General features: G+C 54.6%; 1 protein-coding gene across 3 annotated transcripts in view; it reads right to left on the reverse strand.

Moving 5' to 3' along the window:
- Nucleotides 1-3,302: 3,302 nt before the first annotated feature.
- Pacsin1 (protein kinase C and casein kinase substrate in neurons 1) overlaps nucleotides 3,303-22,326 on the reverse strand; it is a 48,210-nt gene continuing 29,186 nt past the window's right edge. The window contains exons 1-10 of one of the 3 annotated variants that reach the window (XM_034524239.2): nucleotides 21,325-21,494; nucleotides 12,221-12,336; nucleotides 11,371-11,527; nucleotides 9,247-9,482; nucleotides 8,726-8,881; nucleotides 8,438-8,613; nucleotides 7,133-7,253; nucleotides 6,913-7,040; nucleotides 6,181-6,368; nucleotides 3,303-5,944 (exon numbers count right to left, since the gene is read on the reverse strand). In XM_034524239.2, coding sequence (XP_034380130.1) covers nucleotides 5,835-5,944; nucleotides 6,181-6,368; nucleotides 6,913-7,040; nucleotides 7,133-7,253; nucleotides 8,438-8,613; nucleotides 8,726-8,881; nucleotides 9,247-9,482; nucleotides 11,371-11,527; nucleotides 12,221-12,274 — 1,326 coding nt within the window. In that variant the 5' untranslated portion in view covers nucleotides 12,275-12,336; nucleotides 21,325-21,494 and the 3' untranslated portion in view covers nucleotides 3,303-5,834. Of the gene's footprint in view, nucleotides 5,945-6,180; nucleotides 6,369-6,912; nucleotides 7,041-7,132; nucleotides 7,254-8,437; nucleotides 8,614-8,725; nucleotides 8,882-9,246; nucleotides 9,483-11,370; nucleotides 11,528-12,220; nucleotides 12,337-12,473; nucleotides 12,791-21,324; nucleotides 21,495-22,326 lie in introns of those variants that run through there. The other 2 variants (XM_034524240.2, XM_034524238.2) reach the window with 2 other exon arrangements.

Consider the following 22,326-nt stretch of genomic DNA (forward strand, 5'->3'; position numbering starts at 1 on the left):
GTGAAGGGTTCTCCAGGACAAAGCAGATAGCCTAGTCAGACACTGCATTGCTTTACCCTGGCTGAAATAGGACCAGGCTGTCTTCAGCATCCATACACAGGCCCAGAGTAAGGAAGGTAACCTCCGTGTCTGCTCTGATAGAAGGCAGGGCCTGCTGGCATGTGTGCCCACCTGTGCCCAGGTATGCCAGGGGTCTGGCTCTCCTGCAAGAGGATTTGCTTAGCTGCCTAAGAATGCTGAACCATGTAGTGGACTGTGGGAGATGGTGGGTGATCCAGTAGCCCCGAGACAGAGGCGTTGTAAGGCTCTAAGGATTTGTAGCCTCTGTCCCCCCCTGTTCCCCTCAAAGATTTCACAAGGTCTATTCATGGATTTGTGAATCCCTTACCTGAGCACAAGAGGCACTTGCATGTGAGGAGCAGAGTGTCCGCCTGCCTGGGTGTGGCGATCCCAGTCTCCGGCCCGACACAGCTGCATCACACTTCCTGGATTTATTTGCCCTAACCAAGCATTCTGAGGACTTACTGTGTGCTATTGCCGGCCCACTGCCTTTTGGTTGTTGACCTTCTCAACAAAACCATGAAGTCTGGGTCACCTTCCTGTCCTGTACACGTTGCCTTCAAAGTCCGAATAGCTGAGCCCTTAGCTCCACAGACAGACAACTATGGATGCCAGGACCAGGAACTCCCTCATCCTGCCCCGGGGACAGGATTCTCCCTACCTCTCCTTCCCAAATGAATCAGCATCTCTTGCCCCACAGCCTTTTCCTTCTGAGGCCAAACTTTTAGGAGAAAGAACAGAGAGCCAGCATCACCCAGAACACCAAGGGTTTTTTTGTTTTTGTTATTTTGTTTTGTTTCTCAAGACAGTGTTTCTACACACTCAGACAGTGTGTAGCACTGACTGTCCTAGAACTCCCTCTGTAGACCAGGCTGGCCTGGAACTCAGAGATCTGCCTGCCTCTGCCTCCAGAGTGTCACCACCCTGGCTGGACCACAAAGGGTTAAAGGCCCTCTGCACCAGCACTTTTTATTGTCTCCTGAAGAATGTTTACTCCTGGCAACAAGCAAACAGCACCTTGGCATCTGTCACCTGGGATCGGACTGGGGGTGGGGTGGGGGCTCTACCCAGGCCTCTGTCTCGATAGGCCCCAGCTGTCTCCCATTCCCCAGGCAAGAGGCCATCTGTGACCCTGGCCAGAGGCAGGCTCAACTCTGTTAAACTGGTTGTTTCCAGCCAGCACATCCTGCCCCTCAGGAGTCCCTTAAGTCACCCACTTGGATGTCCCAGCTGTGCCTGCGCCAGGCTCGGAGCTCGGCAGGGCTAGGGAATTTTCACAAGGGCAGGAGGATTGCACATTTAGATTGGGGAGCAGAAACAGCTCCACAGAGGGGAGGTATGGGAGACCAGAGGGGCAGCTTCCAGCAAGGAACATTTTGAAGGCTACATCTACCCAGTGACAGCTTGGGAGCTGGCACCAAGCCATGGCTTCTCCTCTCTCTCTGTTGACACTATCAGAACCTCACCTGGCACAGACATTTCCTGACTCCTTTTTGGAAGCCTCATTTCAGGGACCTCCCCCCTGCCCCCAACAAACTGGAACAGCCTCTGTGACTAAGAGGCCACAGCTTTGACTCTAAGATTCTTGGGCTGGACAAGGAGGCCTGAGTCTGTAATGCTAATGTTTGGGAACTGGAGGCAGGAGATCACCCTCAACTACACGGCCATTTTGAGGCCAGTTACATGAGACTCTTTCTTTTATTATTCTATCTTAGATTTACTTTCTGTATGAGGTGTTTTGCCTACATGTATGCCTTATACCACATACATGAAGCGCCCATGGAGGTCAGAAGAGGGTGTTGGGTTCCCTGGAACCAGAGCGACAGAAGGTTGTGAGCTGCTGTGTGGGTGTTGGGGATGGAACTCAGGTCCTCTGCAAAAGCAGCTGGTGCACTTAACTACGGAGCCGTCCCTGACAGCCCAGGACTCTAACTTGAGTGAAGGAAAGACAAGAAAAAGAAAGTAATGAAGCAGAAAGAGAGAGATGGAGGGAGGAAAGGAAGGAGGAAGGAGGGAAGAGAGAGAGGGAGAACGAAGGGAGGCTGGTTCATACCAGGAAGCACAAGGTTGCCCTCTGACCTCCTCAATGGGTCTGAGCAGAGGCACTGCTCTTGGCCGATCTGTGTCTCACACACTCACACATGTTCTATAGAAATGTAAATCAACTGTTTTTCAAAATGAAGGGAGATAATGAAATAGGAGAGAACAGTCCTGTCTGGATAGGAATGGGCTTCAGACAGGGATAGGTTTAGGGTTATCAAGGCAGATTCCACTCTCACAGTGTGCACCTAGGGTACAGGAACGTGATAGCAGAGGCGCCGCGTGTATGCGCGGACCCCATCAGACTGCCAGTGTCAGAGGAACCTTCTAGATACCCCACAGAGGGGCTGGTGAGATGGCTCAGTGGTTAAGAGCACTGACTGCTTTTCAGGAGGTCCTGAGTTCAAATCCCAGCAACCACATGGTGGCTCACAACCACCCATGAGATCTGATGCCCTCATATGGGTGTCTGATGACAGCTACAGTGTACTCTGGGCCAGAGAGAGCAGGGGAGCAGAGTGAGTGGGGACCAGAGCTAGAGGGGGAAGGGAAGGGGAAAAAAGATACCCCACAAAATCGGGGAGCTGAGTGAGACACAAGGAGGGAGCCTTGGGTCTCAGAAAAGACCTAGTTAAGCTGCAAGTGGGCATCAGAATGCCCGGAGGCATGGGCCTGGCAGGGCATGGAGGGCTGAGCTCTGGTTTGCCAGCACAGATGCTTCCCAGGAGACCTCCTAGGAAACGTGTTCACAGCGGGGCTAGCTCCAGGAGAGCAAGGAAGACCCAGTGTCTCTCCGCGGGAGGCCTGAGCAATGGCTTTTTAGAATTCTGTTTTAAAACTCAGAACTGTTTAAAGATCAAGCTCACCCTTGGACCATGAGTTTGGCCATTTATTTATTGGCTGATTGCTGTGTCGCATATGGAAACAACCTCACAAGTTAGGCAAGAATGTTGCCAATGTGCCAAACCTCCAGCCTTAGAGCCATGAGTCTGGGATTTTAAACGCCCTATTCAGTCACCTTGTATCTGAGGCCAGAGCCTCGGTGGCCTCCCTTGGGTAGGACCTGTGCCCTCAACTACCCAGCTTGGTCAGCTGTACGGAGCCCACTCCAGGAGAAACATCTTCACTCCAAAGACCTTCCCAAGGGCCCACACAACCCCCCCTGAACTGAGGATGCACGTGACTCAGGTGACAAGTCCAGCCAGGGTGACAGAATTCTGGTTTTATCGACAGCCGTACGGTCACAACTGATAGATATATAGATATAGATATATATTTGTATTTATATACCTTTAAATTACACAATCATGTACAAAACAGGTGCATTGCTGAGACCACGGCACGTCTCGGAGTTTCACAAGTGTCGGAACTAATGATGTCAGAAAGCCTAGGGAGGCAGACGCAGTGGCGGCGGGTGGTAGAACAACCTCGGCTCCTCCTGGAACCAGGCTGCGGGATGGTGGTTAACTGGGGACGAAACACATCACTGACTGAGCCCTGCAGGGTCCCGTGCAGCATCAAGGGGCCCCTGGGGAGTACAGGAAGGGGTGTGGACACGGCGAGGAAGGGGTGTGGTCCAGCCCAAGGTTGAGGTGCCCTGACACCAGCAATAACAGGTGGGGCTTGGCTTGGGGCTCTGGGAACTTCCAGAGGAGAGACCCTCCCACACTGGGGTGCTGAGGAACTTGAGGACCAAGTCTGGTCCCAGATGGGGTTGTTGAAGGTGGTTGTTCGTAAGGGATGGATTTTCCAGTTCCTGCCCAAGAGTGGGCAGCTAGTATACTGCATGGGGGTGGGCCTGGGGTCCAGTCGGGGCCACAGCCCTCCCCAGGTGCTGGGAAGCCGCTGGCACAGAGAGGGGGAGCCCAGGCCCCAAGGTGCAGACATGGCGGCTTCTTGTCTTTCTGAGGTGAGGGTGAAGATAAAAGCTGGAGGAAGCCTGCCATCTGGGGAGGCGGGAGGAGCTGTGGAGAAAGGGGGGTTTGAATCCTGCTTCCAGTTCTGAGGGGCCCAGGACCCAACCTGGGCTGCAGCTGAAGCCCATAGGGCAAACAGTGACAGGGAAGTGCCTGTCTCTTGGGTGCCATGTCCCCCACTCCTGGCCCTGAGGGAGGACTAACCCAACAGAAGCCCCTGCCACAGCCCTACTCAAGAGGGGGGTGGTCAGAACTCCAATGCTTGGGTCCATGACCTGACGGTGTCGGGAGAAGCAGCAGAGAGCTAAAGGGTCCCGGAGAACGTGGGTGGTATACTCTTCCCTGGAGGCCCAAAATGCCACCTGATTCGGGAGGCAGAGAATGTCCGTAGGCCAGAGGCCTAACAGACACCAGCTGTGTGAGACTTTTCTCAAATCTGTGTTCCCAAAGGTCCAGAGAAACAGCCTCTGCCCACTCTCCACTGTAGGAGGTCTTAGCCAACCTGTCTTGTTTCCCACCCCACTCACCCAAGGGACAGCCTGCCACCTACTTTCCAACCACAAGCAAGGGCCCTGTGTTCCCTACCACCCCCAGAGTCCTTTAACGGAGACTTGGACTTAGAGAAATAGGAGTGGGAGGGGGGCTGCCAGCATTCAGGGGGTATATTGGGGACTAAAAGGTCAAGAAAGAAAGATATAGTGACCATTCAGAGTTTCTTCCTCAGGCCAGCCTGAGCTGCTGGCTTCCCCTTACAGTGCCAACCTGGATGCTCCCCTGAGCCCAGTGTCTTTCCCCCCCCCCCCCCCCCCCCCCCGCCTCCAGGCCACTAGAGAGACCTGGCTGCTCCCCTGAGCCCTTAGCCAGGTGAGAGCCTTGTAGATCGGCCTCACAAAGGTTGATATTGACACAGTGATTGCCTGGGGTTGTTTCTGTTTCTGAATGACCATGAAGGGAGGGGGATGGGTGGCCAATCACCTCTTCCCCAGGGAATGGGAGGAGGCTGCTACTGTTGCTGGCTTTGTCCTGGGCTTCCAGGGAGGAGGCTTTGCCCAGTGCCAAGGACTTAGGAGACGGCAGGTTCTCTGTCAGATGCTCAGATGCTCCCTGGAGGAGCCCTCTATACCTGTAGGGTTTTTCATCCCTCTAAGTGGGCTTGGCATTGGGAGTATTGGCACAGCCTGGACAGATGGTCTGTTCTCCCTCTTCCTCTTCTGTGTGCCAGGGATGCCATGACTCCCCTCTGCCCCCATTCACCTGCCTTCATGTCTGGGGAAATGAAGAGACCCCTAGAAACCTCCACAGAAAAAGGAGAGGAATTCTCCCCCAGCCTCACTGGTCCAGGATGAGAAGAGCATCCCCAGGGCAGAGTGGAAGACTAAAGATTGGGGGCCCTTTAAGAGAAGGGGGTGGTTGAAGAGGGACAGGAGAGTTTAGGAAGCCAGGCTCAGGTGACAAGGGTAGCTAGCTGCTGGCAGCCATGGTGGGACAGGAGAGCGAGACAGGGTAGAAGGATCCAGAAGATCTCCTTCAAGACTCAGGAGACTCTTTGGTGGACTCTGTAGACCAGATGTGACATTGGGTTAAGTCCCAAGATCCTTGCCCACGCTGTGGGGGAGGCCATCATCCTAAGCCCCACTCCCCTGGCCTCCGGGTAGGCCGCAGACGCTGTCTCTTCATATTTCTTCTTTTTTGTTCTGTTTTGACTTTTAAAAAAATAAAAGCTTGATCGGAAAATATGTCTGGAACTCTATGGCGAGGGGAGGGGGAAGGGCGGAAGGCGGTGGACAAGGAGTGAGAGGAGTCGGGTGGGCAAGGTAGCTATATAGCCTCAACGTAGTTGGCAGGATAGAGGCCCAGCTGCCCGCTGTCCAGCCGCCCGCGGCACCAACCCTGCTCGTCCTCCTCTCCGAGCTTGGTGAGCTCATCCCCTGGAGTGGGAGACACAGGGATGCCTTGTTAATGCATCTCTCTGCCCCAGAGTTCCATCCCATTTACCTGGACTTCCTGTCTTCAAGCCGGACCCTTGCACTACCCAGCTCAGGCCAGACCTCTCCCTCAGCCCCTGCTCTCTTCCTACATCCAATCCAAGCCCAGTCTCCTCCCCCTAGTCCTCCAGCCCCGCCCCGCCCTCAGCCAAGCTCCACCCTCAGCCCGGCTCCCGTACCGGCTTTGAAGCTGAGCTCATCCTGCTCCTGACCGTCGTAGTCATAGAGTGCCCGTACACGAACTCCCTTGGCATCGTCCTCGAAGGGGTTGGCGCCACCGTTGGCCTCGTTCCCCCCGAAGGGGTTTCCGCTCTCATCGTCTGACCACTCGGTGGCATACGGTTGGCCTCGGTCATAGCTGCTAACACTTAGGTGCAAATGGAGACCTCTATCAGTGGCCTTGACCCCATCCCTACCCGTATTAACATCCTCTCCTAACCAGAGCTGGGGTCCAGATTCTACATGGCTGAAGCTAAGGTCAGATACACAGGGCAGGTTCCCAGCCGGTGATCCTAGCTACCTTGAACAGTTTGCATTAATACTTCAGCTAGTGCGAAGGAGGACTCAAGGACTGTCTGATCCTGTGAGAAAGACTACCCTTAAATGGGTACCAGCTTGGACCAGACCGCTTTCCCTGGTTCTGAGGTGATACATGTTGCTTAGTCTCTCTGGACTTAAAACGCACACATTTATTCCTTCTCAGACTGGCCGGAGGCTTGACTCCATTAAAGAAGAATGCTGAGAATACCGTGTGACTCACAGCAGGTGTCTTGAAGGGTCACCCACCTGTTTTGCAGAGGACACATAGTAGCTATGGTCTGGGGTAGTTCCTTGTCTTCTTGGATACAATGTATCTGGCCCAGTGTGTGGGTCTCTCTTTCCTACCCAGAAGCCCCATGGGAGGTACTCACCTGCCACGGTCCCCAGCCTGGGATGTAGATTCTACAGCCCCAGTGGCATTGCTCAGCGTGGCCCCCTCTGCCTTCTTAGGCTGTTTCTCCTTCTTGGCAGTGGTGTGCGGGAGATCTGGGTTCCACTCCTGGAGGTGAGGGGAAGTCAGGCTGAGGGGTCTGAACCCGCAGTCCCCTCTCAACCCGCCGGATCCCACTTCACCACCGAGAACATCCTTACCTCAAACTGCGGCCAGTTCATGGGCATCCCAGGGCCACTGGTGCTGCGGAACCACCTGAGGTCCTCCTGGGCATCGGCCCCCCGGATGGCCTGCTCCAGTTCTCGGTAGACATGGATGTAGCTGTGGAGGAGGAGGGTGGCGTAGGCTTTCTTCTCAGCCCACTCAGAGGCCAAGATTCTCCTCAAAGCCCCAGCCAGGAAGGCTCCTTCCTGCCCCCTTATTTTCAAAATTGTATTTATTTTATGTGTATGGGTGTTTTGTCTGCATGGATGTGTGTGTGCCACACGTGTCCTTGGTATTCTTGGAGGCCAGAAGAGGACACTGGATTCCCCAGAACTGGAGTTAGGAGTGTTCTTAAGCCGTTCATACAGGTGCTGGCAATCATAACGTGTAACTGCTGAGCGATCTCTCCAGACCTTTCACTTCTTTTGTTTTGTTTGTTTTGTTTTGTTTTTCAAGACAGGGTTTCTCTGTGTAGCAGCCCTGGTTGTCTTGAAACTCACTCTGTAGACTAGGCTGGCCTCGAACTCAGAAATCCGCCTGCCTCTGCCTCCCAAGTGTGTCACCACTGCCCCGCCTTCACTTTTTTTCTGCAATCTTTGTTTTCTTTTGATACAGAATGCCTCTATGTAGCCGTGGCTGGCTTTGAACGCACAGAGATCTGTCTGCTACTGTTTCCTAAGAGCTGGAATTAAAGGCATTCAGCGGGTTTTTTTTTTTTTTGTTTGTTTTTGTTTTTTAAGGTTTCTTTTTATTCCCATGTCTGCGTGAGCAGATAGCACAAGTGGGTTTGTGACCTTGGAGATCACAGGTGAGCCACCCGACATGGGTGCTGGGGACCTAACTTGGCCCTCTTTAAAAGCAGCAAGTGCTCTTAAGTGGTTGAGTCATCTCTCCACCCCCAGATTTATTTATTCTTTAGTTTTATTTTATACATGTGTGTCTGCGGGTGTGAGTACAAACGTCCTCAGAGTCCACAAGAGGAAAACAGACCCTCCGAAGCTGGAGTTACCATCAGTTGTGAGCTACCTGATGTGGGTGCTGGGAATGGAGCTCAGGTCTTCCCTCCAGCCTGAGCAGAATGCTTTCTGGGGAGCAGCTCCGGGCACATGCAGCCCCAGTGGCCTCACCACGGCCATGCCCTGGCACCCAAGGCTGTGTTTCCGAGGAAACTGCTAGGTATCACCCATGCAGAAGCTGTACCTGCAGGCTCTTACCGGTGCTTCCTGTGAGTCCTCCCTCCCCTCCCGGTCACCAGGTCTGGGGTGCTGTACTTCAGTTACTCAGCGGGCACTGCCCGGTACCTGCTGTTCTCCGCTAGGTTGAGATGCCGTTTGATATCTAGCAGGACTTCCTTCAGGAAGACCAGCCGCTTCTCCTCAAACTGCTGGCACTGCTCGAACACCTGCTCCATCCCCTCCATGTACTGCGGTGTGGTCTTACCCACGTCTTCCAGTACCTTCTCATACTTCTCCTGAGTCTGCGGGTACCAGGATGGAGGATGGGGTAGGGCCTTATCAGGCCTGCAGCTCCAGCCACCACCCTCAGGGCCACCCCACCCCAAACCCCACCACCACCACCACCACAGGTACCTTTTGTACATCCTGCCTGCATTTGTCCACTTTGTCCACCAGTTTCTTCTGCTGTTCAGGGGTGACCGACTGCTCTGTCTTGCTGTTCATCTCCCGGGTCATGGCCAGCTTCTCCTCCTTGCAAGCCAAGTGGTAGGCCTTCTTGGCTGCCTCTAGCTGTTGAGAGACGGCCAAGGTGGGCATACAGGTGGTCACCCATCAGCACACATGCCTGCCCACTTCACATCCCTTCACTGTGAAGGTGCCTTTGTAAGAGGCAGGGGGCTCCAGCCCATGGGCTCATTTGGGGATGGATGCTGCCCCTTATGGTACTGCAGACATGCCAGTCATAGAGATCCATGGAGGCAGCTGCCCATGTACTGGGCAAAGCACATCAAGTACCCCCAGGACCAGAGACCGTGTGCGGACAGTTCTTTCTGCAAGATGCTGGCGTTACCTTGTGGATAGCCTCCCTGTCCACAGGTGCCCTCCTGTGACCCGCCACCCTTGAGCGGGCCAATTGTCCTGCCTGTCTGAGGTACCTCCTTCATCTTCTTAGCCCAGGGCTTCTGGGCCTTTCGGAAGCCATCCTCGGCCTCCTTCGTCTCCTTGAAGCCGCCCATGATCTGCTTGTGGTATGCATCCTTCTGCCAGTTCTTGACTTTCTCCAGGTCCTCGTTCAGCAGGCTGTTCTTCACCTCCTGGTGCAGCTCGCTGACTTTGTCTGCCTCTGTCATCATGGCACCCCATGCCCGCTCCAGGCTGCCGTACTGCGGACCTGGAGGAAATGTCAGGAAGTTACAGGGACCCCTCCCCACCAACACTCGATGCCTACAGTCCTCTCCTCTTTGAGAGATGCTTTCTCCCTCTGTTCCCATGGTAACAGAAACATCTTCCTCCACTCTCCCCAAACTTCTATCTACCCTCTTAAGGCCCACGATGACTGCTTCTGCCAGGAAGCCTTCTCTGATTGTTCCACGTTCACACTAGCCTGCAGCCCCCCCATGTGTTCTTCTCCAGCATCTGTCTTGCTTCCCACCTGTTGCCTCCCTCTCCTCGTGGGCCACCTCGTGGCAGGAGCCTCTACAGGCTCAGAACAGCGCTGGGCCCAGGATAGGTACTCTAGGCAAGATGCTGAACCTGAAACTCGGGCACCAGAGGTGAGTGACAAGGATCTGAGCCAATGGGAAGCAGACCTCACATTCACTTGTTGCTAGGCAGTGTAGGCCCTGCTCCCATGAGGACTGGCGACTCTGAACAAGCGTAAGGAAAGCTGAACTTGAAACTTCTAATTTATAGGAATCTAGGGTCCTGGCAACTGGATGCACAGTGTTTTGGTGTGGGCCCTGGACCAGCGCAGACCACAGAGAGGTGGGGTGTGGTTCTGGAGGAAGAGTGGTGCCTAGCATACAGGAAACCCTCTGCTGGACTTGCAACACTGAATAAACTGGAACTGTTGACTGGGGGGGGTGGGGGGGAGGCGTCAGAAGTTCAAGGTCACCCTGGGCTGTTTAGGGAATTTGAGATCAAGCGCTAGCTCTCTCGCTCCACGCTCTCTCTCTCTCTCTCTCTCTCTCTCACTCTCTCAAAAGTGCGTATGAGCTATTTTGATTTTCTTTTTTTTCTCCTAAGATTTATTTATTTTATTTGTATGAGTACACTGTAGCTGTCTTCAGACACACCAGAAGAGGGCATCATCAGATCCCATTACAGATGGTTGTGAGCCATCATGTGGTTGCTGGGAATTGAACTCAGGACCTCTGGAAGAGCAGTCAGTGCTCTTAACCGCTGAGCCATCTCTCCCTTAAGACAGGGTTTGCCTGTATTGTCCCGGTTGTCCTAGAAGTAGCTCTGTAGACCAGGCTGGCCTTGAACTCACAGAGATCAGCCTGTCCCTGCCTCCAAGTACTGGGATTAAAGTTGTGAGTCACCACTGCCCAGCTTATGGAGGAGCCGTTTTAAATGTTCTGATCATGACAGGGCTTGAGGGTGGCATGAGCTCCTGTTGCTCTTGCTATTTGGAGACTTTGAGAATGGGGGTGAGGTTGATAGCATTAATTTCCCTTCGAGTCATTCCGAAAAAATATGCATATTAATGGAAAAAGTCTGTCTGACCAGCTCAAGATCATGGCCAGCTTGGGCCGGACAGCAAGACTTTGAAGAGTGGCGGCAGCAGCAGGCAGATATGGTGGTGCACAATTTAAACCCAACACTCAGGAAGCGGATTTCTGTGCCAGTCTGGTCTACATAGTAGCAAGTTCTAGGCAGCCAGCGCTTCATAGCTGTCAAGACTCTGTCTCTAAGAAACAAAATAGCAGTGGAAGGGAGAGAGAGAAAGAGAAGCTAGGCATAGCTGTCCACACCTGAAATCATCGATTTGGGGAGGGGAGGTAGAAGGATCAGGACCGCAGGGTTTATTCTCCGTCGAATATAGATGGAGGCCATCCTGGGCTACATTTCTGTATCAAAACTAAGCCTCTTCCAAAATAAAAGGTGGTGTGTGTGTGTGTGTGTGTGTGTGTGTGTGTGTTCTAGAGTCATACAAAGCAGAATAAAGGGACCTGCTTTGGTTCCTTTGGTCTTTTGGTCGTGAAAGCTCTATGGCTGGGTGCTGGGTGCACCGGGACCCGCCCTGGGAGACCCGCTAGAGCCCGGGGGTGGGGCACCTTTCTCGATGAGCTGGCGCCAGCGCTTGGCCCAGTCGGTGAGCTGCTGCGCGTATGCCTTCTCGATCTTGGCGCGCTCCTGCACGCAGCTCATGAGGTCGTTGCACAGGCGGTGCCCATCGTCGATGCGCTTCACCGTCCGCTTGTAGTTCCCCACCTGGCGTCGGAGCAGCGAGTGACAGCGCGGCCCCTGTAGTCCCGGCCCTGGCCTGCAGGGGGCGCGCCGCCTCCCGCCTCATCCCGCCCTCCACGTCTCCCCTCCCCTGAAACCTCCCTGCCGCACACACAAAAAAAAAAAGCAGACGGGATTTTATATAACTTGGACTTGGGCTATAATGAATTATTCATTTTTGCCCTTGTGAGCTAATTCTATTATATTTATACGAGTCGTATAAGCTTGAGCGTAGCTGCTGCTTCTTGACACAATATTGTGTTTTGTGGGGCATCTCTTTGAGCACTTATTAATCTGGGCCTGCCAGGTTCCGTTTTGCTTTCCAAAGCCAAAAGCAATATTTTTTCTTTCCTCCAGGGCTCAAAGGTTCTCAGAGGCCCCTGAAATGCTGGCTCGTCTCACCTCTACCTCTACGGGATATGGGGTCTCCCAGCTAACCCCACTCTCTGGTTCAAAAGTCTTGCCCTGCCCAACATGCAGAGGGGTACAATGGGAACAGCGAGGCCGCTGCCTGGGAAGAGCTGCGAGCATTACTTCTAGCCTACCTTCAAGGCTTCACCACCTGTTGGACACTGTTGTTTGTTTGTTTGTTTGTTTGTTTTTAAGGATCCCAAGGGAGTCTGGATGAAAGGATTGGATTGAACAGGGGGACAGGTGGGAGCCTAGACCTCCACTCACCTCCCAGAAGCTATCTGTGATCTCCTCTGAGGCCTCGTCGTAGGAGCCAGACATGGTGCAACCGTTGGGAGCCGGGCAGGTGGGGATGTGAAGTTAGCAGGCTTGCCGCTCACAAGCTGCAAGGGCAGGAGAGAGATTCAGAGTTGAGGGAAATGGTCCTGTTCCAGGTTCGTGTCCCTGACTCCCATGGAGAAGGAAGGTTCTCTGGGATGAGCCTCAAATTGGGACGGGTGGGCTTCCTGGCAGGGCTTACCATTCTGAGGATAATCTGTAGTTCCTGATCTACATCTCACTCCACTCCTGCTCCTCCTGCCTCCCGGGATTTTCAGCTGAATGGTTCTCCTCAGATGCCATCATCCTACAGAAGCCCTCCCTCCTGCCTTCCTGGGCCTTATCTGCACCCGGTAAGACCAGTGGGCTTCTTCGGTGAGCACAGCCCCCTTTCCTTAGCACGACCCACCCACCGTGACCCAGCTGGATCCTGACACTAGATGCAAAAGATAGTCCTGCATTCCCCTGACGCCAACACAGAGTCCCTGGTCTCAGCGCCTACAGCCCTAGCTTCTGCCTTGAAGTTCCCTGGACTCTCACAGGAGGCACCTCTGTCATTTACATCCTGACCTAAGCGAGTGCGCGCACACACACACACACACACACACACACATTCTTCCCATTGGGCCCTGTCCATCCTCTTTTGACTGTCCTGGCCCTGCCTCAACAGCCCCCATTAAGCTGCTCACAAGCCTTCCCCCACATGTCTGGGCATGTGGCTCTCTGGCCCTGGGGTCACACTGTGATCTACACAACATGCCGGGATGCTGTGTCTGCCCTGGATCTGTCACCAGGCATCACAGTCGCCCAATCTAGGACACGATCTGCCCCAGGGGCCAGGGGGCAAACTCCTCCCCGACTGGGCCTCAATCATCAGGAAACAGCCACAGAGGGCCAAGGGGCCTTCAAAGAGGCAGCCATAGCTCCCCGGGACACTTCCTTGTCTGTGCAATGCAGCTGTAGCTGATGTACTGTGAGGTATCTATCTGGGTTAGGGTGGCCTGGCTCTGCAAGCTTCAGCTCCTCCTAGAGAGGACAGGTAAACCCCATCTCCTAGCAACCACCATCCCTCAGACTCAGGGCAAGCAGTAGCAACCCATGAGGATCCTCAGTCAGGGATGCCCCTCCCTGCCCAGCCTCTGCCTCTCCATTTGCTCTGGCCTGGTACCCTATTCCTGTAATGACCCAGTGTTACAGGGCCTCACAAGCCTCTTCAGCCAAAGGGGGGGGGGCAGACTGGATGACACGTGACACTCAGTCTCACTGGACAGAGGTCTCCCCCATAACACCACCTCTAGGAATTCACCTTCAGGGTGCCAGGCAAGCATGCATGCACAGGCTGGCCCACTGCAACAGTGTGAGGTGGCCACCAAAGGCAGGGAGTGACCCAAATCCATGTCCCTGGGGCTAAGTAAAATACAGTGCAGACCCATAGCTCCCACCCCATTCCAAGCCACACCACATGACCAAAGTGACGTGCATAGATCAGCCTGGCTGGGAAAGTATATACATATATACAAAAAGAAACTATTTGGGGAAGACCGCAAAGCATAATTGGAATGATGACCAGCTCCGAGGACACACGTGACTGGGAGGAGCGAGCAAGGCTGTTATCACCCTGGGTCCACCACGAAAACGGAGGCAATTTTCTTGATTTATGGTTGACGTGGGAGGGCCCAGCCCCCTTTTGCATTGCCACCCCTAGGCAGGGAGTCCTGGACCCAGTGAGAAAGCAGGCTGAGCAAACTTGTGAGCAGTGGTCCTCCATGTTTCCTGCCTCAGCTCCTGCTTGAGCCAACTTCCCTCAAAGCCCAACTGTGACTGGGAAGTGTAAGCCAGAAAGCCCCTTTCCTCCCAGGTTGCTCTTGGCGGTGCATACCTTCAATACCAGCACCCAGAAAGCAGGAAGACATCTTTGAGTTTGAGGTCAGCTTAGTTTACACAAGACACCCAGGGCTATAAAGCTGGACCCTGTCCCAAAAACATAATGTTGATTGCATTAATAGAAAGCTAACTAGAACACAAACGTTTCGGTGATCCAGACTGAGGGCCGCAGGCTTGTATCTGTATGCTCTACCCACTGAGCCATCTCTCCGGCACATGAACTGTATGTCAAAACCAAAACAAAGGTGGTGTGTGTGTGTGGGGAGGGGGGGTATTTAAGAGCACTCACTGCTCTTCCAGAGGACCTGACTTTAATTCCCAGCACCCATGATGGTTCACAACCAGCTAATTCCCAGTCTCAGGGATCCAAGGTTCTCTTCTGGCCGCCATGGGTTCTGTATGTAATGTTCATACAGAGGTACATACAGGTAAAATACTCATACATATACAGTAAAAGAAATTTAAAAAGGGAGAAGGATGTGGTGGTGCAGACCTTCAATGCTAGCACTCAGGAAACAGGCAGGAGGACATCTCTGACTTTGAGGTCAGCTTAGTTTACATAGGACAACCAGGGCTTTCTAGCTTAACCCTGTCTCAAAAACAACAACCAAAAACCAAAACCAATCCCACCCTCTGGCCCAAGAGAAGAAAGAATGACCACCAGCCTAGGGGCTTGGCTGGAGGGTATCCTCTCAGCACACCCCAGGGACAGTGTGGCTATGACCTGGCAATGCCAGGCTAACAGTACACAGGCCACAGGCAACATGGCTTCCTGGACTCCCCTGGGATCCCAGCTGAGGTAGCTTGTGGCCCGTGAAAAGTCCAATCCCAATGTGCTCTGTGACTCTAGGCAAGTTATGTGACACCCCCGACCCCTGGGCTTTCCTGGAACATGACTTTTTAAGAATTCGATGAGAGACTGGAGAGATTGACTCAGTCGGTAGCAATGCTTGCTGCTCTTCCAGGAGACCCAAGTTTGGTTCCCAGCACCCATGACCAGCTGTAACTCCAGGCACCACACACACAAATTTACATCATACACACGATTAAAAATAAATCAGTATGAATTAAACAAAATGAGTGAAGGAGCCCAGCCCACGGCAGACTCTAGGCCCTCCACAATCCTGCCCCTCAGGGTCGGACCCACATGGGAATGTGCTTAGAGAGGCAGACAGGGTGGGGTAGTGGAAGCCGAATGACGTCAAATGAGCTCTCAGAACCACACGGGATCACGTGCACACCGAGGCAGGAGGAGGTTCCTCTCCCACAAAGTGCCACGCCCTCTTAATGACAGGGCTTTCAGTCAGGGGTCAAGAAGTGGGTGTGGCTGGCATCTGGCACTTCCTGTAACGTGCCCAAGAGGCTCCTGGACTTCCTAGACAAGAGGCCACCACACGCAGTCTCCCTCCAGCTTTTCACTCTCAGTCACGACAGGTGGTAGTCAGAGATGGAAAACGCAGGGGCTCAGGGATGTAGCTGTGAAGAGTGTGTCCAGGGGTGTGGGAACATGACGGGGTGTGGGGGGGAAACATCTTTCCATGGGGACCAGCTGCCCAGCAAGCCAGCACTACTGCAGGCCACAAGGGTCATGATAACAGACAGCAGGCACCAGGGTTGTCTGTTCTATGCTCTGAGCACAGTGCACAGCCGCTGGGGGGCTTGACTCTGGGGCTCCTGTCCCATACCCACCTGGTTAGACTGAAGGGACAGGCAGCTGGCACAGTGTGCTGTCCGTATATCCCTGGGCAGAGTTGAGGATGGCTTTGGTAGTGGGGGATGGAGATAGCAAAAGGAGCCCTCCCACAGTGTACACACCCACGTACAGCTAGTGGGGGAGGGGAGTGGGAAGTTGGGAGCAGAGGAAAGGGGAAGCTGCTCCCCCTGCCCAGCAGCAAGGGGAAAACCCCGCTTTCCAAGGCCCCTAATGCTAGGGTTGGGAAATGCACCAGTTTCTCAGGCATTTGGACCAGAACTCAGGATGCCATGGGTTCCCCCAAAGAATTGCCACATTCCTGCTCTCCCCAATTCATGATGGAATGTCCTGGGATGTCACAGCATCAGATGCGATGTGGTGTGAGCTGACAAGCCGCCCTCCTTCTCAGCCTCTCTCATGCTAGGTTGATCTGCAGCCCTTGCCATCGCTGGCATCATGCTTGGTTGTCAGCGGCGAGTATTTACTGAGTGTCTGGTACGTGCTAAGAGCTGGTCTACATGCTAGGTACTTCATCTACGTGTAAAGATGGAGAAACTGAGGCCCAGGGCAGATAAGATGGCATATCCAGGGCCACTGAGGTGGCGAATAGTGGAGCTGGGTCCTACCTGACTACAGCTACAGTCCCCACGTGGGTCTGGTTCCTTCTGGGCCCCAACCCCCAGGAAGTGAGGAGGAAGCCAGATAAAGGGATGAGGCCAGAGGCAGTGAGAGAACCAGAGCTTTACTGAGAACTATGACAGGTGTCACAGACCCTTGCACACCTGTTCTGTTGTCTTCCCAGAAATCCTTAGGGGAGGGACTAGCCATCCCTTCAATCATGAGGAGACCTAGTGTCCCCGCTAGGACTTGACCCTGGCAGAGGGGCTGCACAGTGTAGTCTTACAACACAGACTGGAGCCAGCAGGCTAGCTTCAAACCCGTCTGCACCTCAGTTGTCCCATCTGTAAAAGGGACTGTTTCTGAGGTCGCCCTTTGTTATTCATTAGCTGCCCTTAGTGTGGGTACTGTGGCGGCCCTTTCAGGGGAACCTCTCTATGTGAGGCCAGTGCACCCCTGGTGGGCTTCTAACTACTACCTGCCACAAAGGAGATCCTGGCTAAGTCTCTTAATGGGGGATGGAATCTTAGTTTCCCCACGTGTGCATCGGCAAAACAACACCCATGGGTCCCAGTCCCCTCTTCTTTATATGCACCCTCTTCTTCCACAACCCACGGAGATAGGCTCTTCAGTTCTACAGGGTAGGTGAGACTCAGAGAGGTAAAGCAACAGGCCCAGGTCACACAGCAGGCAGGAGACTCTGGGCTGGTTGGGTCCTCAGGTGTTCAGCCCAGCACTGCAATATCCCTCCAGGCCGCCTGGCCATCCACAGCTATCTCAGGTTCTAGCTCACATCCCCAGTGGTTTCCACCACCCTCCTTCCTTAGAGATGGGCAGGGCAGATAAGCTTCTTTTGGAATTCCAACCTGGTAAAAATGGTCTTAGTGTGGCCCCCATCACTCCAATCCATAATCCTCCTCTGGCCACACACCCTCAAGTGTGCCTCCCCTTTGCCTCAATTCCTGAGTTCCCAGCCCTCATCCGCCCTCTCCTCACACCTCTCCTTCAGTGTAGGCTCAGGGTACCAGCCCAGCTTTGCAGTGTGCTGCCCACGTCATATAGGACTGAAGACTGGGTTCAAATCCCAGCTCTGCCCTTCTCAGTTGTGGGCGGGTTACTTCAACTACTGGTACCTCGGTTTCCTCACTGAGAAGCTGGTTGAAGGAGGTGCACACCACCTATCCTGGGGCAGAGGTAGAAGGCACTGGGCCACCAACACAGTGACCAGTGGTAAGCCTTGTTCTATGGCCAACACCTTCAGCTAACACACCGAGCTCTCATCATGGACTTCCTAAGGTCCTGGTGAAAAGACAGGCCTGGGGCTCACTTCTTCTTGCTTTTCTTTGGATCTAGAAGCTGGCCTGAGGCAGGTGCAGTGGCACACAGCTGTTATCCCAGAACTCAGAAAGTGCAGGAGAATCAGGAACTCAAAACTGTCCTGGTGTCCATAGCTAATTTAAACCAGTTTGAGCCACGGGAGATCTCCCATGTCCCCAACAAACAAACAAACAAACAAGCAAACGAACAAACACTAACCACCTGACCTGCATTTTCACCACCTGAAGCTCCCCAAGGGGCTTCTTTAAGAAATGATAAATTCAGACATTAGCCCCCCAAAGGAGGCAGGAGGCAGGATCCAGCCCTACCTCTGCTGCAGGGAAGCAGGAAGACCCAGTGTCGGGTGCTCACTGCCTGAGTAGCCAGAAGCTTGATGAACTCGGCCAGCAGAAGGGGTTAGAGGGAGCCTCGGATCATCAGGGGGCAGCCTCCAGCCCGTTCCTATCTGCATCCTAGCTGCAACACGCAAGCTGAACAACCCCTCTCCCCTCTGTAATGTCACCTCCAAACACAGCCCTACCCTCGGCCTGCTCCCCACCTGATGAAGGAGCTAGCATGTCCCCACAGATCAACACGGCTTCCCTGTGTAGGGTGTTGGATGGGAAGGCAGAAGATGCCCTCTACCACCTTAGGGTGCACACATCCCATGAAGTAGACGGTGACAGTAAAGAAAGCCAGGTGCCCGGAACCTAGAATTGCCCAGCAGGAGTGAGGCGTGGGCTTCACCCCAGGCCATGGATCCAAGCCTGAAGGACACAGAGATTTGAAGGATCCAGGCTTCCCCCGTTTTAATTTTCCAGGGATTCTAGCTCATTGTTTGACTCGGGGCTAAGTTTTGGGGAGGAGACCCTAAGTGAGACACCCATAGGTGGGGAGCAGAAGTGGGGACTGGCTGAGAGTAAAGCCACCTACCCTCTGGTCTGGGTTCATCGCCTCTCCAGGCACCAGGTTGCCTGTCCTGAGCCCACAGCATCCGCGACTGATCGCCTTGAGAAGAGTCAGGGATGCCGGCTATGTGGGTGTGGGTAACACTCCTGCTAGGGACGAATCAGGCCCAGGTGGCAGAGAGAAGGGAGCGTTGCCTCTCTTCGGTGGGGAGATGGGGTGTGGTGAGGGCAGATGTAGCAGCTTGTTCTCCCTCCTTTTCAGCCTCTCAAAGGGAGTCACATCCATCGCCAGTCCTGCCTGAGCGCCTGCACCACTGCCCAGATCAAGGCACTGCTCTCCCATTTCGAGGACCAAATCCCAGAGCCCAAAACTCCAACACCCCTGAGGCAGGGACTCAGGCTCTATGTGGCAGCCATGGCTCTCAGGAAGGATGCAAACTGCAGCAGGGTGTGGGGGATGGGGGTGGGTGGGGGATTCTGAGCCTGTGAGGATGAAATTCTAAAGGGGTTGGACAGGCAAGAAACTGGAGGACCAGTAAATGACAAAGTAGGCTGTGTTTTGACAAGTGCTGTGAAGAACCCTGGCCACTGAAAAAGACAGGGAACATGGCTGGGTCCAGCAACCACGCTACTCAATGCAGATGGCCAGAGAAGGCCGTTCAGAGGTGACATTTGAACAAAGATCTGAGGGCGGTAAGGGAGAGAGCTCTGAGGAGCACTCAGCCAGAGGGCCCAGCCAGTGTAAAGACACTGAGGTGGTATCAGGGCCTCTGTGGTTAGATTCTTACAGCAGACTGGGGGAGGGAGTGAGAAAGGGAGAGGGAGGGGCCCGGTGGAGGATATATTCTGGTCTTTGAATTCAGAACACCTGACTTTCTGTCCCAGCCACTACAAGGACTGAGGAGATGTGGGGTATGGTCTAGTTTTCATTTCTAAGGTTTGCAGTGGGCAGGGAGAGCAGAGCCTTGTGGCTCTGGAGGACAGGGTACCTGGGAGAGGTGGTCATAGGAAGGGAGAGAACGTGGGTGTGGGAACACTCTGGAGTCAGGAAGACCTCTACTGCTGAGAGGAGTGGAGGGGCGACTTTGGAATTGAGGTCTGGGCAGCTGACATGGACTGGATGGAGCTGCTTTTGGGAGGCCAGCCCCCCCCCCCCCCCCCCCCCGCTCCAGGCCTTTGAGTACCAGGACCTTCCTTGGGCTCTCTCTTATGCAGAAGCTCCTGGGCAAAGTGGGGTCTCAGCTTGGTTTCTAAGTAGGTGGTTTGGCTGCAGCCAACTGGAGATGAGTTATATACCCCGGGGGACCCCAACCTGAGTGTAGTGGCATTGGAGTACATGCCAAATATCATGCAAAAACTGGAGTCTGCCAAGAAGAGGGGGGTGGGGAGGGGGCAGACAGGACAGGAAGGAGGAAGCAGAGGTCAAGCTAGGGGCAGGTGCTGGCTAAAAGCCTCTGTCTTCCAGACATCACTAAGCCAGGCTGACTGCCCTGATGAGGTCAGTGGGTCTGGCCACAGCGGGCAAGGCATACCAACTCAAAGCTCCGGCAAGGGAGGGGAGAGGAGGCAGACGAGTTCAGAGAGGGTTGTCTGCACCCCTGTTCCCATTCTTGCCGGCACACCTCTGCTCTCTCACCACCACCCCCAGGCCCCAGACTTCAAGGTGAGAATCCTTACCCACACTCCCAGACTGTGTACTTGAGATTTGCAGAAATCAGAACCACCATAAACCACAATAGTTCCCACCCTGCAGCCAGTCCTCTGACCTGAGTGCCTAGGGGAAGGAGGGAGGCCCACGCTTCCTGAAGGACCAAGCACTACCAGGGGGTGCTGGCCCTAGTCCACTCTCAAGGTAGCCTACTCTGGCCCTCTGAGCAGGGTTTCCTGGCTACCTCCTCCCTCAGCTCCTCCCAGTATCCCCTCCTCAGGAGCGGTGGCAGCAGCGGTAGAGTCTCTGCAGTGTCCCTGTTCCTGGAGTAGCAAGGAGCAGGTCCCCAGGGGCATCGCCCGCAGAGGGACAGAGAAACAGATGAAGGCCACAAGAATACCCACAACATAGAGACCCCTGGCTGGCTGGGGGTTGGGACAGGAGCCCTTTTCGAGAGTTGCGGGTCATCCCATTGGCATGGAGGGGGAGGGACTGAGCTGCCTCAGTCCACTGTACAAGCCCACCCAGGAGTCACCCCCAGAGGTTGGTTCGTGACAAATGCCCAGAGACTAGCAGATCTCTGCCCTGAGGCCAGTGGGTCTGGCCGCAGAGGGCAAGGCATACCAGCACTAGCGCACTTCTCTCCACGCCTGGCCCCTCCCTGTCTGGCACCGACCTGAGGGAAACACACAGCTCAGCGGCGGTAAGACTCTACCCCCTTAAGCCTGTTGTCCACAGGGAGTGGGGCAGCTTTAGAAGTCACGTCTGTGGTATGGACAGGGAAGGAGATACGGAGAAGGAGAGACAAGACAGTCAGGAGACAGTCCCGATGCGATGCAGAGAGCAAGTCCCTGGCCCCCAGAGCCCCTCGGACCTGCATGGACCTGCAGACCTGAACACTTGCTACCAGGTGCGCCCAGCAGGAAGGCAGGGGTGCTGGATCCCCACTCTCCACGCAGACTTCTCCAGAACCCCCATCGCCTACCTGAGCCCGGTTGGGCACCAAGCTGGGGACAGGTGGGCGCTTACTGCCCCTGCTGGGCCAGGTCAGGGCCGGAAGGGCTGGCTGGTCACCTGCTCCGTGGCAGCGGGCAGGACAGGGGCGCCTGGCGTCGGGCTCAGGGCTCAGTCCTCGGGGTCCCCTCCGGCGCTCTGGCTCGGGAGGCGACAGCGCCCGAACTGCAGGAGCCAGCTCCCCGCCCCCACGCGCCGGCCTCCCCCCTCCCGACCCGCCTCCTTCCTCAGCCACCCACCGCCCGCTGCTCGTTTCTATGGTAACCGGGCAATGCTGCGCACAGACGTCCTCCCTGGGTGGACGGCAGGGGACGTCCTCTTTCTGCACCACACCGCGGTGACCCGGGCGCAGGCGCGCCTCTCGTGAATTTTCGCTGCCGGCCCGGGTTTGCCGGATATCCCCCTTGGCTGTCAGCCTCACTGCAGGGCACGTGATGCTCCTGATTGGGGTTCAGTGACCAGGCACCCCCCCCCATTCCCAAGTCCTGCCATGCCAGGTTGACTGTGAAATAGCGACACACAATCTAGTACCATGAGAGTTCATACCCATTATACGGATTCATAGATTTATATTTGAGACAGTCTGACTAGCCTGGGCTTCACTACCCAGACTAGATTCTCCTGCCTCTGCCTCCGGAGTGTTGGACCATGGAGAGCCACCATACTGCTTTATTAACAATAAGGGTGATTGACCGCACAGTGGTGGTGCAGGCCTTTAGTCCCGGCACTCCACTTGGGGTGCAGAGGCAGGCATGTCACTCTGAGTTCAAGGCCAGCCTGGTCTACAGAGCCAGTTCCAGGACAGTAGAGGCTACATAGAGAGACCCTGTTTACACACACACACACACACACACACACACGCGGTATTATTTTTTTTAATGCACGTGTGCGTGTGCGTGGAGGCCAGTGGACAACGGGGGCTTGGTTCCTCAGGAGCTCACAGTTGGCCTACACTAGCTCACCACAGAGCCCT

This window comes from Arvicanthis niloticus, chromosome 20, assembly GCF_011762505.2.
Source record: "Arvicanthis niloticus isolate mArvNil1 chromosome 20, mArvNil1.pat.X, whole genome shotgun sequence".
Classification (NCBI taxonomy): Eukaryota; Metazoa; Chordata; class Mammalia; order Rodentia; family Muridae; genus Arvicanthis; species Arvicanthis niloticus.